The sequence below is a fragment of the Clytia hemisphaerica genome, unplaced genomic scaffold (assembly GCF_902728285.1).
Source record: "Clytia hemisphaerica strain Z4C2 unplaced genomic scaffold, Clytia hemisphaerica genome assembly, whole genome shotgun sequence".
In the NCBI taxonomy this organism is placed as follows: domain Eukaryota; kingdom Metazoa; phylum Cnidaria; class Hydrozoa; order Leptothecata; family Clytiidae; genus Clytia; species Clytia hemisphaerica.
In genome coordinates, this window is record NW_027103918.1 from 765,082 (window position 1) to 782,686 (window position 17,605).

Genomic DNA, 17,605 nt, shown 5'->3' on the forward strand with positions numbered 1-17,605 from the left:
AGAATGTGTGTGTTTAGACATGAAAATTTTGTTTCTTGCGTGTTTTATAGAAAAACTGGCCAAATTCGATATTTTTTTATAAGCACATTATCAATTACTTAGGTATTAGCTTTTCTCGAGATTGGCTCTTTGATTCTTTATGATTTTTTGCACAAAGATGATAACTTTAAAACCCTCGATGTGACGGAGCCCCGAATCTCGGAAAAAAAAATTTTGGGCAAATTTGGGCCAAAAAACGGCTAAAAAACGGGTTTTTTGGACTTTGTGAAAAATTGGATCATTTTAAGTAGGTAGGTAAAAGATGGCTCAAGCAGATTTTTTCAAAAAAATTTTCTTGGCTCAAAAAACGCATGTTTATCTATAAGAATCACTATTAATAAGCATACATCAATGTTCTTAGCCAAATTACTCAATTTTTTGATGAGATGGATGTTTTTTTTGCCCAAAAATTCTTGAATATGAAAGAATATTTCAAGAGCATGAAATTTTGGTTTCTTAACGTTTTTTTTATAAGAAACAAACGACTAATTTTAATAGATCGTCACTATTTGTGTTCTGAATGATTGTTTAATGGTCACGTCACGTAGATATCAATTATATATGTGTTAAATGCATAACCAGGTAGGTCCATAAAAGTATCACTTGTTATTTTTTGCATTCGTATTACAATATAAATCTCTTAGGAATTCCTCGAGGAAATTCTATTGTAATACTCCCGAAATCCCACAATGCATCGCTTTTTTAGAAAAATAAAGAACTCTGGTAAGATCTATAAAGAGACTTTCAATTTATATTATTTACGATGTATATTTTCAGGGGTTTTTATTTATTTTTCGATGGATACCTTTTATGTTAGATGTAACCAGTAGTTTTATTTTCTAAATTTCGCTTTTAGAATTTTATTTTGAATTCAAGGTTTATAGCACTAGAAAAATTATGATTCATCTAAATAAGAATTCTCATGGGGAGTAGTACGCCAGCTGCATCGGTCTTTTTGTGTCATTCTAGCATTCGTGGTGCAAGAAAGGGAGTTTTTTTATGAAGTATGACTTTTTCTAGAATTTAACCTCCTTTGAAAACAGCTATTCACTATTACCTTTTAGATAAATTATACTAATGAGCAATACTATAAGCTAAATGAATTAATGGCAACCCATGGAAAAGTAAAACGAAAGCAAGACCGAAAAAAGACATTCTTGTTCCTTGATATTCCAAGAAACTAAATTAAATACATCTTTCAAGCATAACATACTACTGCCCAATTCTACAACCATCGTCTATTTATACAAGATTGTTTGGATCCTTTTGGGATGCTTTTGGTGGCCCGAATTTCATTGTGTCGATCGGACCCGAAATGAATATCGAAAGACTTGGTCGACTGAAACATTCAAACTGAAAAATGATGAGGTAAGCTTTTCATGTTTTTGATAATGATGGGGAGGGAGGGAGTATTTATTTTTGGTGTGAATCAGAGAAAATGGGGGAAGAAAAATGAGCACTTCTTCTTTTTCTTTTTGATGAATAATGAAGAAGATGTTTTGAAAAATGATTCATGTCGCAATATTTAGATTTTGGTTGAATGTCATCAATAAACGTTACTTCGGTATTGTCATCAAATATTGATGAACACTCTATCCCTCCAACCTTTTCCCTTTTTCAATGGAAGATCGAAAGAACTTTCCTTTTTGAAGTTGAGCAACTTGAATGATTGAGTAGTGATGGCCGACACTTTTTTAACGATGTCTACATTATCAAAATGAGATTTTTAGTGTGCAGTTTCTTTTTATTACAAATAATAAATGGTAAGTCGCAATTCTTTCTCGCAGTTCGTGGCTTGCAAAATCAGTTTGAACAATCCACACGGTTGAGCCACTTCCAAAGATCAGAGTGATAAAATCCTTAGTTTTTGATGTAATATTGGATGTCAGAATGACTGAGTAGGGAACAAGTGAACCTTGTGGTTTTCAATTTTACGTGCAACCCAAACTCGTTCCATGTGTATTTTTGGCTTCTTTATGCTTACTGATAGCACCAGATAATATTCTCTGATGTCTATCAGTAATGTAAATAAAGCCTGGGATACACGGGGACGAGGTTGAAAGTGGAGAGATTAACCAGGACAATCTAATCGAATCGACTTCTTAAAACAATCTTGTGTGAATACATTGAGATTGAGATTACTACAACAAGATACTTCTCTCCATATTTTCCAACAATCCTTTTCATGGTTTCAAGAAGTTGATTTTAGGTTAAAAACTCTTAAAATGATATTCATCTTTGCTATTCTCTTTATCGTTCAACAATTTTTTAAACTATTTGGTTGCGGTCACCGACACCCTCCTGTGATCTGTCACAATCTGACAGACGAGATTCTACTTTTTCCATAAATAGTAAATGTTTCCTGCTCATAGTGATTGCATCAAATTTTTATCGATTTCATAGATTTGATGTGCATATTTATCGATATGAAAAAGTTGATGTTTTTTTTACCTCTCTATGGCCTTATATTATAGTCTGCTTCTCTTACTAAACTTTATTCTAATCCACTTTTTGACTTGATTTTGTCATCCAGCTTACCAAAAAACCTTAATATGTAGCTTTCATGTCCATGTTTGTAATGTCAGCCTTTGATATGCCATGGGAGATTAGATTCTAAAAAGCTATTTTCCGAAAAATCATTAATTAGACGATTTATTTCTTTGAAATTTGTGGCTCGTGGTTAATGTGTATATGAGGGGAACTCTGGAATCTACCAAATACCTCTACTACATGCATGTTGTGACCACAGATCTGTAAAGCCCGAAGGGCTAGATAAGCGACTCTTATCGAAAAGTGAAGCCTAGGTTTGGAAGGATTTCCTACCAAAGTCACGTGACTAAAATATGCAATTTCACCGGTTTGAGAGATGTGAAATAGCGTTTGCCGCCTACTTTTCTTTATCTCGCGCTCCAAAAACAATTAAAATGCTAGATCCTATCCGCGGGCACGAAATTTAAAAAGTCAATTTTTTGCTTCACTTTTTTTTGCTGGAGAAAGCTTAAAGTTGCTTATCTAGCCCTTCGGGCTTTACAGATCTGTGGTTGTGACCCCCTGGCCCTCTTACACTCTGACACATCTTTGAATTATATGACCTCTCCGTTACTAGATGATAATTGCAAAGGAAGTCCTCCACTTTTCATGACATGTAAATAATCTGATGGTTTTCTGATGACTTTTTCTTTCTTTCCCTCTCATCATCAATAATAATAATAATATCTATCTTTTTAAACTATCCATTACTATACTTCTTCAAATAAATAGCATTCTTTAGGTCTTTGTAAAGTGCAATACTTTTCGATATCCTGCGCTGTATTGCTGAAGCACGGCACGACATCAAAAGGGTCGTTGATGTGATGAGCAAATGAAAAGATTATATTAATACCGATGAAAGAGAAGGGAGTGAGTCAATCCTCATCATCGCTCTGTTTTTGATTAATCTTGTAATGTTGATCTCTTGTTGATCTCTATCTTGGTGAAATTGTTGCTCTTTCGTTTTTATTTGGTCTTTTCGGATCGTGTTGGTGGAAAAGTGATATAGTATTTTACTAACAAGATGCAACATTCATTTGTTCTGTTGGTGGGGTTTATCATAATCGTTGTCAAGAACTCTATATTGATTGATTGAAAGGTCTCATAAAACGGGAAATTTCAGATTGTGAAGTTTAAATTATTGCCAAACATTCCGTTCATCCAGGTTTTTCGCATATTTACTGACTTGATTTGATTCGGTTACGTATATTTGACGTTAAAGGTTTTATTTTTGAATAAGAGTGTTTGTGCGTTTGCTTACTCATCAATTTTAGTTTACAAGCTTTTTGATATTGGATTGACACGGATGTGGAGCAAGATTGGCCAGAAAGAGAAACAGAAAAACATTTTTCGCTTATATCAGCAGCATAATATAACAATAGGCTGTCCTGATATGAAATATGTGTCTGATATGAAACGGGAACTCTTATATAAAAATAAAACCTTTAAAGTTTTTTTAAAGTTTTTGTCAGTTTAAAGTGAAATGCAACCGAATCAATTCAAATCAGTTAATTCAAAAAACCTGAATGTATGGGATGTTTGGCGTCTTGTATAAATAAGTTAATTATATATTTTGGTCTTTCACATAATTAGCGAGCAAATTATACATAACTATATAATTGCTGATTAACGAATGAATGAATGAGTATTGTTAAGAACATGGTCCAACGTGCTTGGTGTCTGGTCCTCTTCATTCTCCTTAATAATGGTAAGCTGGTCCTTCTCTTCCTCTTTCGCTTTCGCTTTGGGATGATCGTTGGACTGCATTTGTGAACATTGCAAAAAATACTGGTATTGCCACGATGTTCACAACATTAAGTTCATTTGAAGTAAATCAGTCAAACTTTGAGAAAAATTTTGTAAACTAAATGTACTGCAAAATTCCAAATAATTCCAAGTGCACGATAAGCTTACTAGAAAGACGTGCTCAAATACGCAATGATGCCTCTTTTTCACTGATTCCATGAATTTTTTTTATAAAGACTCAAACTATTTAAGCTTGGGAAGTGAATACTAATGCAAAAGGAAATCGAGTTTTTGATTCAGTGATTTGAACTGTTTTCAGTTCCAGTTTAAGAAATTCAAAATTAGTACAATTTTTGCTGCTCAAACAGGGGGCCAAGGAGCCTACCCAAAGGACAACCTTTAAAAGCGACTTGGTGTTATGCGAGAAGTGAAAGATATCTGTTGAAGCTCTAACTGAACTCTATAGAAGCTATATTAGAGAATCATATTCTAAAGTCATATTTATGAAGTTCATTTCCAGACCTTCGTTTTCCAAGGCTGGACAGATAGATTTATAAAGCCCGAAGGGCTAGATGTCAGGCTTTAAGCCATCGCAGGCATCGCAGGCAAAAAAAGTGAATATCGGAAACAATATTGTTGCTATTGTTTTCGAAAACCCGCGAAGCTTCTGATTGGTCTGATTGGTCAAGTGCTGAATTTCTATTGTAATATCATGTGACTTAAGTAGGATTTCCTACCTAACCTCGGCCCACTTTTCAGCAAAAGCACTCTATCTAGTCCTTCGGGCTTTTATAAATCTATGGTAGGAGCTTCAATGTCGTACCCAGGGCCACTAGTGCCACTTTTTGATTTTATTGACGAACAAAAGGGCTGGGTTCAGGTTTGTAAAACTCTATAACATCTTTCCAACGTTTTTTCTTTCGTAGTGAGTTTCTGTCTGAACTTGACTTTCCCTGAAACACCTGGTGACGTCATCTATGGTTACTACTCGAGGTCAGTCTCTTTGAGATGGGGGTATGTGAATGGTTCCTTGAAGACCGTTTCCTTCACCTCCACTAATGGGATCATCGCAGAAGGACAGTTCAGCAACAATGTCTTCACACCCAACGTTAAAGCAGGTAACTTTTTGTTTACTCACAATCTCTTTCATAAATTAATTACAATGTTCTTCTGTAGTAAGGTTAACCTGTTTTCTATCACTCACCCTACAATACACTCTTCACCCTTAGAGCTAAAAGCTGCTTAAAATGGAATCGAACTATAATCAACCATAGAATTCTAAAAAGATGATACTACTGTGAAAACTCCTTCCGAAATAGAAGGAGGTGTCCAACTTTCCTGGAAAGGATTTATAGGAGGGGGTATAGGACTTATTTCGAACAATGGGGATTTGAGTTTTGAAGGGAGGATTTGATACAAATAGGGGGTTAAAATATTTTGGTCAGAATAGAAAACGTAAGAGCAAATGCAGTAAGTAGAAAAGGAAGAAGCTGTTGCTTAATATGTGTTTGGTCAAAATATATACGAAATCTCATATTGGTAAAATAATTTGGTTTGTATTTTACAGAGTAGCAATGTTGAAAGCAAAATCTTTGCCGGTTGCTTTATTTACAGCCATTTTGACATTTGAAGTAGATTTTTTTTGCGTATTTTAAAAGTTACTAAAACGCGACTGTAGAAGGTACAGGATCCTGAGATTTCAAATAGGGGGTTTGTCTCAAGGTTGGTGTAATATAATAAGGGGGTATACTTGACTCATGACTTTTTCTTTTTCAGTATACCAAGGACGGGTAACGCTGACATTTGTGGAGGATGAAAAAGCCGTCGTCTTGGAGATGAATGATTTGAAGTATGAAGATGAAGGGACTATCGATTGTACTGTTCTACGCACTGACCTTCAAAGGTTCCTTGGATCAAGCATGCTCAAAGTCATCAGTGAGTTTATTATTTTCGTAGAACGAAGGTTGTCATATATCTTGTTCATGGCACATCACATTAAGTATTAGCCTATTCTAGCCTGCCAAGCGACTATTGGATCACTTTGTTGGAGTTTCAATGATTTGATTTTAATTTGGAATGGCGAAACAGTTTTTTGAAACCATACTGGAGGAAAAACCGCTTCTGTCTGACACAGGCTACCTAAACACTACCGATTTTATTCTCGTTACAACTCCAAAACCTTACAGATAGCAAATGTAAAAATTCGGGAGTATTCAAATCTTTGTTGTTGACAAATATATCTCTCCCTCTCTTTTCAGCACCTCAAAACATCAGCATCACTCCTCTATCCAACGAAGCGTCCGAATTCTCTCCCTTCACCATCAAATGTATCGTCCAATCACGACCCGTCTCCAATATCACGTGGTTTAAAGCTGCCAATCAGATTGAAGCTGACTCAGGGGAATACAACATAAGTGACGTCATCACAACGGGAGATATTTCGACGATCGAAAGCACATTGAGTGTTTTGGAATCAAGGGAGAGCGACACCAGCCAGTACAGATGTGTGGCCACAACTCCTGATGGTCGAAATCTTGAAGCGACGTCAGACCTCGTTATTCAGTGTATGTCTTGTTTATTTCTCTTCATTTCGATATCGTGTTGGAGAATGCGCTTCTCAATCTTTTCAGTGTGTGAAAAATCGATCATTATAATTTGTAGTTGCGTGGTATAACAATGTTCATAATTTGTACTAGTAATCGTCAGTAAATCATAGTTTTGAAAAAGAATCTTTTTCTAACTTTATTATTTTTGTAAACATTCGAAAACCTCCTTTTTTTCTTTTGTTTAAAAAGAAAACATTACAGTGTAATTTTTCTTTGTTTTCAATTAAAAGAAGCTATTGTAACGTAAAATTTCTTTGTTCTTTTTTATATTGAAGAAAGAAATGTGTTTGTTTTTTATTAAAAAAAGAGAAAAGAATAAGGGGACAAAAGTGTCCCCCCGCCGAAGAGTGCAAAAAGTGGTTATTAGTGGTTAACGATTAATCGCACTCCTCTAAACCAATCAGATTCGAGTAATTTTGCACGGCTGACGATTTATAAATAAATCAATGAATTAATCTAATTACCCAACTATTCAGCCCCTTACGAACTATTTCAACCAATTAATTAGAATTTTCGACTTAAACTGCTTTATTATCAAACCAACCGTTAAATAACGAACATTTTTTGCGATTTCAGATAAACCAGTAAACACAACATTAACATTTAAACTCAAAAGCCTTTTCTCCTCCAACACAACGTTCGAGGGCGATGATGTCACCATAACATGTCATGCCACCGCCTTCCCGCCCCCGATGTATGCCATTTATAATTCCACCAGTTTGATCGCTCGGTCACGTGACGGGGTGGTGAATCTAACAGTATCCAATCACCATGACGACGTATATCGTTGTGAACCGTCAAATAGCGTGGGAGCAGGACCGGTTGTGTACAGGAGACTCGATGTTTACGGTAAAATAATAAATTAAAATTAATCATAAAGTTCATTTTAACATATTGTAAAAAGGTTAAGCTAAGCTTAAAGTCAATGGTCCGATGCTGACATTGGGTAATAAATATTATTATCCATATGTCCATATTAAGTAAGCCATTAAAGATTCAATCGGCGGGTGGTTTTGTTTTGTGACTCAAATTTTCATACCCGCGCTGAGGAAACTAAAGCGCCAGGCCTCAGAGTGCTGAAATACATAACAATAGCGTTCAGTTTTCGTTCGTTGTTGTCGTTAATTCTACCCTTGCAGTTTGATTATTAGCCCCCTATTGTCGGGCGAATAATCAAACTGCGCGGGCCGAAAATAACAACAATGACCTCAAACTGAACGCTATTGTTATATTATAAAGTTTCACCTTGAATTAAATTTTTTTCTGGTTATTCCTAATATCATGTAAATAAAGTAACTGAATATTTTAAACTTCAAATAATGTTAATCAACTCATACAATTTAAACTCTAAATGATTAAAAATAACTTTAACCCAATAGCTCACCCAGAGGTCATTTCCAGCAGTCCACAAAATCAGCAAGCAGCCGTTGGTTCACAGTCCGAACTTTTCTGTCAAGTACGGGCGGACCCGGAAGCAACGGTTGAATGGATTTTCCCGCAAGTCGACGTCATCGGGAAAGGTTTCTCACTGATCGAGACGTTACTTTCGAACGAGAACGGCTTGGTGACGAAAACGTCGACGTTACGGATTCACGTTTTGACGTTGAATGATACTGGAGAATATGTTTGTCTTGTGAACAATACGCATGCGCAAGATAATAGAACTTTCTCACTTCAAGTACAATGTAAGCCATTGTTGTCATGGAAACGAAAATGTTATGGATTCTCTAAATGTTAAAATCTCACCGTTAAACTGTAAATCATAAAATTATAAATCTTTACAAATTCTTGAATCAGTTGATTTTTAATCGTTAAACACGATTATTGATCTTTGTTAACCGGTTATTTTTTTCGAAGCGGGCTACATGGCTTTTTGCGCAATGCAATTAGTTCATTTCGCATGATGACGGGCCTACACCGCACAGAATTGCCGCAAGTTCGGTCGTTACTTGACCTCGGGCAATATTTCTCAGTACAGCCCTCACTAACCGGTCATTATTGTATTAATATTGATCTTCAGAATATTTCCATTTACACTCAACTTAACTTCACTTTTAGACGGGCCAAACATCGTATCTTTTCCGACCGACCCATACGGAACAGTGGAAGGAGCTCAAAACGTTCGATTCGAATGTGTTGTACACTCCAACCCAGTCTCCACCATTGATTGGTTTATCAACGAGAAATTGTACAACCAATCCTCCCCACACCTCTATGACGTCAGTAACGAGACGACAATAAACTCTCAAACGAACGATGCTGTTGTCAGAAGTAACTTCCACGTGAAAAACGTTCGTAAAGAAGACATTGCAAGGTACACGTGTCAAGCTACCAACAATGTGATTGGACGAGGTGAAATGATAAACAACCAATCCGCAATGCTGATTATATCACGTGAGTACTTCTACTTTTGAAAGAATTTTCTTTTAAAGAGACTGCCTAGAGTTATGAGTTTTATCATCATTGTTTCAAAAAAGAATAGTATTCCTTCATGCTCAAAACTTTAATTTTGTCGACCGAAGGAATCTCATTTTTGTAATACTCAAGATATTTTAAAGATCGGGCTTTTAGAAAATCGATTCTCAAACTTTTGTTGTCGTCCTATCTAGATAAACCATACTTTCTATCCAACCCACCGCCGTTGTTGGCCGTTCGTAATGGAACACAGGCTGTATTGAATTGCTCAGTTCAAGGCTTCCCTTCACCGTTAGCCTGGTGGTCGAGCAACATCACCCTGGACGAAGAACGTGTCACCAACACCACAGTGGTGGAAGAAGCGACAGGGAAGACTATTGTGACGACTGTGCTGACAATCAGCGATTTGAGGGAAGAGGATTTCGGTTTGTTTACATGCCATGGTGTGGAAGGGAATGAAACTGTTCAAATACAAACTGTTCTTAAAGTTGCCTGTAAGTCGCCTTTAATTTCCTGATCCTCTTTATGGAGGGTCTTATCTGGTCTGAATTATATGCAGCACTTTATCGCATCCCTTATAATTTCTTCTGAGTTACTTGGCATGAACCGAGAAGAAAGATTACGTCAATCATTACGTCAATCATTACGTCAATGGTTATGTCAATCATTACTATCAATCATTACGTCAATCATTATGTCAATCATTACTATCAATTTTTTCTGCGTCTCTTTTTATGTCCGCAATACAACATTCTCCTCCATCATTATTTAATTCAAACTGCAACCTTGCTATCCAAATCTAACTTGTTACTTTTGCAAGCATCTCAGTTTTACACGTATCTTCTGAACAGTCGCCGAAGCTCAATTAAAAAATACTATATCTTTCTTTTGTAGATGTTCCAAAGATGGAGAACTTCAAATCAACCCTTGACATCGAAGAAGGTAAAATGAGATACCTCGAATGCGCCGCCATCGGTTACCCACCACCGCAAATCAAATGGTTTTTCGCGCATGACCAAATCAACTTTGTAGAGATAACAGATAAAGCTGTAGCCACTTCACGTCTCCATGATGGCTACTCATCTCACGTAACAAGTGTTTTGGACTATGGAGATAAAAACATATCTCGCGTGGATACGGGAAGTTATAATTGTCAAGTGTCAAACTCTGAAGCTTCCTTAGATAACTTCCTCAACGTCACTGTGCAGTGTAAGTAAATTGTCAATTCTCTTTTCACTAAAGCTCTCCTTGTGGCTGTTTGTTTTAATCTGTGCTAACATTTTAGGAGGGGGTCTAGCCTGACTGTAGCAAAATATCCGTAGTCGACGTTCTCTAATTCGACACTCGATTATTCGATGAAAGTCCACTTCCCCTTGAAAATCGAATCAGAGAGTGTCAACTGTTGTTAACCATGTCATTGGAATTAAAATCGCTGAAGGTTTGACGATTTGACGATTCAATTCAATTCAATTCTCCTCGAAAACACGTGCTGGAATCCGGGGCTGGAATTCTTCCTTGAAACCAAACAAAGCACTGATCTCTAAATACTTGACTGGATCGGTTCTCACATCTATAGGAAGTGTGTCCAGTTTAAGAGCTGACCTCAAGTTCGTCATCTTGGTTTCAATTCTGGTCGTTAACAGTAGGATTCGATTGTTTTGAACTTCGAACGCTTGAAAATCTAACATAAAACGGAAACAACTCGACCACGAAACACACTTTCAGAAAAATCAGTTAGTCTGTGTAAAGGATTATGATATGTTGGACGGTGAAAAAGAATGCGGCTATTATATTTTGATTTTTCCCGACATGTTTCGGACTCGGTCCGTTCTCAAGGGAATGATATTTCTATAGAAAAAAAAGGCGTTTTTATACAAAATTATTTGACGTCAAATTGGACGTTGGATTATGATAAATGTAGGGCAAACTTTTACTCTGTTAATTGTCAAATGTAAAGTAGTTATCAAGATCTTTATACCTTCACCTCTTTTTTCAGTCGCACCGGAGCTTTCGATGAGTGGTGTTGAAGAAGTGAAGATGAATGACCCAAACACTTTCCAATGTATCGTTGAAAGCAATCCACAGTCAGATGTCAAATGGTTCAAAAATGATGAAGAAATCTCCGCCTTCCCTAAAACTGTTCCCATCAATAACTTGACATTGGTGCGCAAAGATGAGACATTCAAGATACAAAGCGCACAACCAGACGACATGGCTGTTTACAAATGTGAAGCTATCAATGAGGTGCTCGGTGTGGAACGGAAAGTCGTCCAATCTATTGACTTCAAAGTCAGATGTAAGCTCTTTATTTCTTTTTAGCCCCTCGCGTTCTCCTTATATTCAGTCAAAACGTCACTTTTCGGTTTGTATTCTCTACTTTTAATGGTGGGATATTTGACACCCTCCCTTCGTCATTTCAGTGGACTAGAAGAACGTCAAAATATGTATTGCATGTGGTTTATATTTGAGAAGAGTTTAATATTATAGTAGAGGGAAATTTGTAAAAGCGCTCGACTGTTTTAGTCAAAGCACTTGTTATTACATTTTTGGAAAGGTAAGGGGTAGGGGAATAAAAATAACATAGGTTCCAGTTTTTTTTTTGGACACTTTGGTGTGTTTCTCGGACAAATATTTCGGTCTCAGGCAAAAATCATAGGGTCAAAATTTAATGAAAATTTTAGCTTGAGAAAAGAGAGACCCGTTGTATATTTTTGGAAAGCTCTGAAAAAATTAAGATTAGAGATATATTGTGAGTATAGGTGATTTTTCTACCTAACTCAAGATATTGACCCTTAAAACTAGTGTTTTTCAGCCAGAAACAGCTATTTTGTCCATTTTTTGAAGCTCTATCCTGACTTCATTTCGTTGCTGTCCTTCAAAAAACATAAGAGATCTTAGCGAGCAGCACACCAAAAAACCCGTTTCTTAGTGAGTTCCACTTTGATGATTTTCGAAAAATAGAAGCCTTTCAAGTGTTTTGACGCAAATTCGATTTTTTTCTTTATTTCAGGAGCTTCGAGAGTTTAAAGTGACGTCAAAAAATCGAATGTTTAGAGCCCGAAAAGCTGGGCTCAAAACATTCGAAAAAGTCGCAAAGTGGAATAGACGTTAATTGCGTAAAAAAAAGTCGTGACGTCTAGTATAGGCTAGAGAGATTTATAAATTGACTATGATACAATCTTTTGTTTATTTTCATTCAGACGCCCCTATTATCACAGCTACTCCATTAGAACAGGGAGTGGCCGCCAAAACGAAGTTAGTTTTGAGTTGTGCTGCGCATGCGTACCCAGCCATTGAGGAGTACAGGTGGAGGTATAACGGCAACGCTATCCAAGACTTCAATCAAGAAGAATACGTCATTCAGTCAGTTGATGTAAGTCAAATTGAACGGTCTATAGAAGCCCTGAGGGCTAGACTTGAATCCCCTAGGTAGGGTTTGAAGCCATTAAATCCTACTTAAGTTGCGCAGTCAGCGTGGTCCGCGTGGATTTCACACAAATGCCGGATTGGAAGTAAGAATATAGTAAAAATATACCACTCGAAAATAAAGAAATCGCTGGATTCAATCCGTCGTCAAAAATACGACGCACTTTTTAAAGGCTTAACTTTTTCTTGCCTGAGAAAGGTTAAAGATTCAATTCATAAAATTATTCATTGAGCTCCCGCTTTCACTGGGAAAGATAATCCGATCCTTGAAAATCCCCTTCCGATTTCTGAGCTGTAATCACCATTTGGAATCTTTAACAACTAAAACATCTTCCCATTACGTTTAACTTTTCCCTTTCATCTTTATCCATTTTTTTCCGAGTAAAAAAAAGAAGAAAAGAATTTGGCACTGTTGTAAGAACGAAAGATCACGAGGGAAAACAGGGGTGAAAATAGCCTGGAGATCCATGCTATTATGTCTTATTTTATATACTGAAATATATAGCATGGTTAGGGCTGAGAGTTTGAATTTCCCAGATCCTAATGACGGTTGAAAACATAGCCAATCAAATTCTGTTATTCTTTTACTGGTCACACTTTCTTAGAGAAAACGCAACTTCCGAAGGTTTGGTTTTTATTTTAGTAAGCGAGGACAGCGCTAAATTCGAATTTCCAACTGCAGAAATCTGCCTCACAGCTTGTACCCGTCCTGTATATATCAGATTATTAAAATACAGGACGGTTCTTCTGTCTAGGGTAAGAATAAAATCAAGTTTCTTAGCATTCGAAAAACAAAGTTAAGATGCATTCTCTTGCAGAACGTTTCCAAATATTGATCATTTTGTTGTTTGATTTCCACACAGGAGCAATCAGAAGGGATTTACCAATGTCAACCAATGAATGCTGAAGGTCTCGGTGGACGGATCGTTCATAACATCACAGTCATCGGTAAATCAATTTTTTTTCAGCTTTCTGAACCATACTTTTACTTTAAGTGCAAACTCAGTCGGCTATCCCAGAAAAAAATGTCACCCCAATGTTGAGGAAGTTTGTTTTTGGAAAAGGCACGCCATAGATTCCTGTTCTCATTTTTCGGACCAGGCTGGATTTTCCACCTCTTTTTACTAATCACCCTGGTACTTTACACTTGAAAAACCAGACTCCTCTAGGTTTTTATTTTTGAGACCACACCCCTCAACTTATAGGGTACAGACTATTTCTGGAATAGCCTAATAATTATCATATAAAAATCGTAGACCAGATAAGTTGAACGTTGTGCTTGCAATGGACTCAACGGAATAGTTGTTGATGAAATTCAGCGGGTAATGAAGAAAGAGGCCTGCTCCAAGGAGAGCTAATATTTCTATTCTTTGCCACGGAAAGTCATGTGACATCTTTTTCAACCAATAAGATTTAATAATTTCGAGGGTAAAACAAACACTATTGTTTAACTCACTAAAAGATTATGCTTACTGAAAACACATAATTAATCTTTAGTAAGTGTTCTGTTGTACCCCAGTTCTGACGTCATGCCGTGGCGAAGAATTGCGTGTGTGTCACTCTGTGATTATCAGGCAGATCAGTGAAAAGATTTTTTTCTTTCACTAACGTAGCTCAAGTATCACCTAAACTATGGTCGGGTAGCTATTTAAAAAAAAAAATGAGCAAAAGAATTTTCAAACTGGTCTTTTGGTTGAACTGTTTTTCTTTTTTCTAATAATTTGATTTTATTGGATTGGTGGATGAGTTTACACCGAAACAAGATAAATTTTAAAAGTTTGAAAAAAACAACTGCAAGATCAACTATCGTTTCAAATAACCTTTCCTAATCTTTCGTTTCCAGTAAAGCCAGTTTTCACCACCTTTCCCACTTGTGTCCACCACGAGCAACAAGATCTCCTACAATGTCATTTCGAAGGTTCCGGAATTCCCGACCCAACCCACCATTGGCGAGTATTCGGCCAAAATGACGTCATCGCGAACCAATCAGCGCTCAATATTTCTTTGAGTAAAGACACAGAAGGAAATTATTCTTGTGTTTTGAGTAATTCACACGCAACCATTGAGGAAGTTCTCAATATTGAAGATTTTAGTATGTTTTAACTTTTTGAAATCATTTCTTTAAATACACTTCATGTACTTGATTGAAGACCCTAAGAAGGCTCGGAGGATGTTCCAAATTTATATTATTTTTCAAATAAATTTTGCTAAACGAACCAACTTTTTAGTCATAGTCCACTATCGGAGGAAGGTGTCGAATATTATTTTGTTTTAAAAATCTTTGATAAATAACATCTTTGAACATTATAAAAAGTTTTTAATCATCTCTAACCTAAGGTTTTGAGGGCTTACTTCGTTAAACGATATGAGCTCTCCTCGATAATAAAATTGATGACTTTTAGTCATGTTTATCCACATTTTCCCATCATAGTACCTAGGAACAGTGAATGGAGCACGTGGTCATCATGTAATGTCAATTGCGGAGAAGGGGAAAGAAATCGGACGCGAAAATGTCTCATCAAGAATTGCCTGCCTGGTTTATTGGAGAAAGAAAATTGCAATATTTCCTGTCCAACGAGTATGAGTTTGTTCGTTTATTTGTATACTCGATCTCGTGCGACTTGAACTGTAAACTTTCCGGTTCATTCGAGTCCTCTTCATTGTTTTTGAGAGTTTTGACCTACAGTAGAAACTAACAGCATCCGGACCTTTCTTCACATTTTCAAGTATCATTCATTTTTTGTTATTTATTTCAGCTGGTGCCATCAAAGCAGACTGGCATAAAGGTAAGAAACGCCCATTCCCCTTTGACGTAACCACTACACGTGGGAAAGCCGTTCCCGTGAATACGTGTTGGATGTAGTCCGGTTTAATCTCGATTCGAACTCAGGCTTAGAGAAATGAAAAACTGGGATATCGCGAGGGGTTTCGAAGGAATAACATTTGAATTAACCTAAAATTAATTCCGAGGTAATTAAGAGACTAATTAACAAACAGGAATGTTATTGTTTTTGATCATATCTTTTCAGATTGGTACATTGCATTCTGGGTAGCGATACCATTGTTAGCGATTTTGTTGATCATTTGTTTCGTGTGGTGTGGAAAGAAAAGAAGGTATTTTTTTTGTTTTGATTTAAACAATTTCACTGTGAATGTCAAACGTATCAGTTTGTGATTTACCCTAATTAAACAAGTTTGTGCATAGGAGGAAATCTTGATCTGTAGAAGTGTCTGATGTTTAATACTCTCAAGTGCCTAATAAAGCCTCCCCTCCCCGCTTGTTCATTTCTTGATATTTTCCAGCTGCCCTAGGACCCCCTAGCCCTACGTATACTAATTTTTGAAAATATTCCCAGCTGTCAGAAAAAGAGTCCCTTATTTTGCTCTAAATGGCTAGATCATCAATCAAGGTCAAAGCTTAAATTCCTCGAATTTTTCATATTTATCAGATCAGAGAAGAAAGCAGTGTTTGTACCCATCAACCGCGATCTTGCACCTGCTCCGCAAACTGGTAAAGAAAACGGAATTCATACGGAGCCCGTCCGTAAAATGTCAACTCAAAGAGAAATCTACCTTCCGGACCGTGTCCCCATGTCCGCTCTCAATAACGGATACATCCCAGATCAACACGAACCGAAAGAAATCCCTGACAAATATGAAACGGATTCAATAGAGGTACATTTCTTTATTTCACTCGGGTAACTTAATGCATGTCCCAGAATTGCATTAATTTTTCCGCCCCAGTTCCAGTCCCTAAACCATAACAAACTATACATTTTTGGAAGCGTATTTGGATGTAGAATACCGTATTCGGTGTAACTTAAATTCTTTCTCAGTATAATTAGAGATATCTTAAGAAAACCTGATTATGACGTCATGATTGATGACGTCATAAATACAAAAAGTTGAATATCTCGAGAAATATAAATCAAAACTTGATGAAATTTTGACCAGTGAAAAATTAATGCAATTCTGGGACATGCATTAAGTTACCCGAGATTCGCAAACGATTAAAATCGTTTAAAGGTTTGACGCTCCTCGCAAGGACAGTGTTTTTTTCTCTTGGAATAATAAAAATAACAAAATTTTCTTTTATATCTCTAAGGTGGAAATGCATTTTCAAGAAGAAATTCCTGAAGCTCAATCACCGCCGCCCAGGCCCGCCCTCGACCCAGTTGATGCAGTTGTTGAGGTCGAAAACGAGGCTTATGATGACGAAAGTGAGGCTGACGTTTCGTTTCCTGCAAGTACCTTTAACCACCTGAACAGTAATTTGAATAATGACTCTTTCATGAGTTTATATGATACAGGAGGTGGTCCGCCCAAACCACCCCGTAAGCAAGACAGTTCATTCATGGGCGGCCAGTCTGATACGGCTAGTTTGTTTTAGTGATTCATTTGAGTGGCAATGGAGAGGGTAGACCTTTAGAAATTTCTTTTAGTTAATAACAATTATAATATCTAATATTTATATTGATGTAAAAAATATGTCTTCTATTTTCCCATTTTTGTAAATAAAAAACTTCTCGTTATGAAAATACCTTCGACTCATCACTTCCTTGTTTCCTGAAAATTCCCAAAATTCACGACCTTTGAAGAGGAGAAAAGGAGGAGGTTTTTTAAAGAACTACAATATAGAACAAGCCTGTAAGTTTTTTATAAGAACTTTTTTGAAGCCTTGAAATGTTCTTAAGTTTTTGAGTTTCAAGCCTAAAGATGTTCCTAACATGTTCTTATTTCCCCCCATTTTTTATGTATTTTTGTCCATTTTCCTAAGAAATTGGCTGTTTTTGAGTCCACGAAGCCTTAAAATGTTCTTAACTTGTTCTTAACATTTCGGCCAT

At 36.6% G+C, this 17,605-nt stretch overlaps 1 protein-coding gene across 2 annotated transcripts; it reads left to right on the top strand.

Moving 5' to 3' along the window:
* The first annotated feature begins 1,669 nt into the window (after positions 1-1,669).
* LOC136809624 (hemicentin-1-like) lies at positions 1,670-17,299 on the top strand. 2 transcript variants are annotated; one of them, XM_067066167.1, is made up of 18 exons: positions 1,670-1,802; positions 5,241-5,432; positions 6,091-6,249; positions 6,573-6,878; positions 7,497-7,769; positions 8,300-8,605; positions 8,979-9,314; positions 9,530-9,829; positions 10,230-10,544; positions 11,332-11,631; positions 12,536-12,708; positions 13,625-13,709; positions 14,605-14,853; positions 15,193-15,339; positions 15,518-15,547; positions 15,791-15,875; positions 16,211-16,436; positions 16,867-17,299. In XM_067066167.1, the coding sequence occupies exons 1-18, from the start codon at positions 1,757-1,759 to the stop codon at positions 17,149-17,151; spliced, it is 3,813 nt and encodes a 1,270-aa protein (XP_066922268.1). In that variant the 5' UTR covers positions 1,670-1,756; the 3' UTR covers positions 17,152-17,299. The 2 variants fall into 2 exon arrangements, with proteins under 2 accessions (XP_066922268.1, XP_066922269.1); XM_067066168.1 differs by lacking the exons at positions 1,670-1,802; positions 7,497-7,769; positions 8,300-8,605 and adding an exon at positions 4,160-4,276.
* The last annotated feature ends 306 nt before the right edge of the window (positions 17,300-17,605 follow it).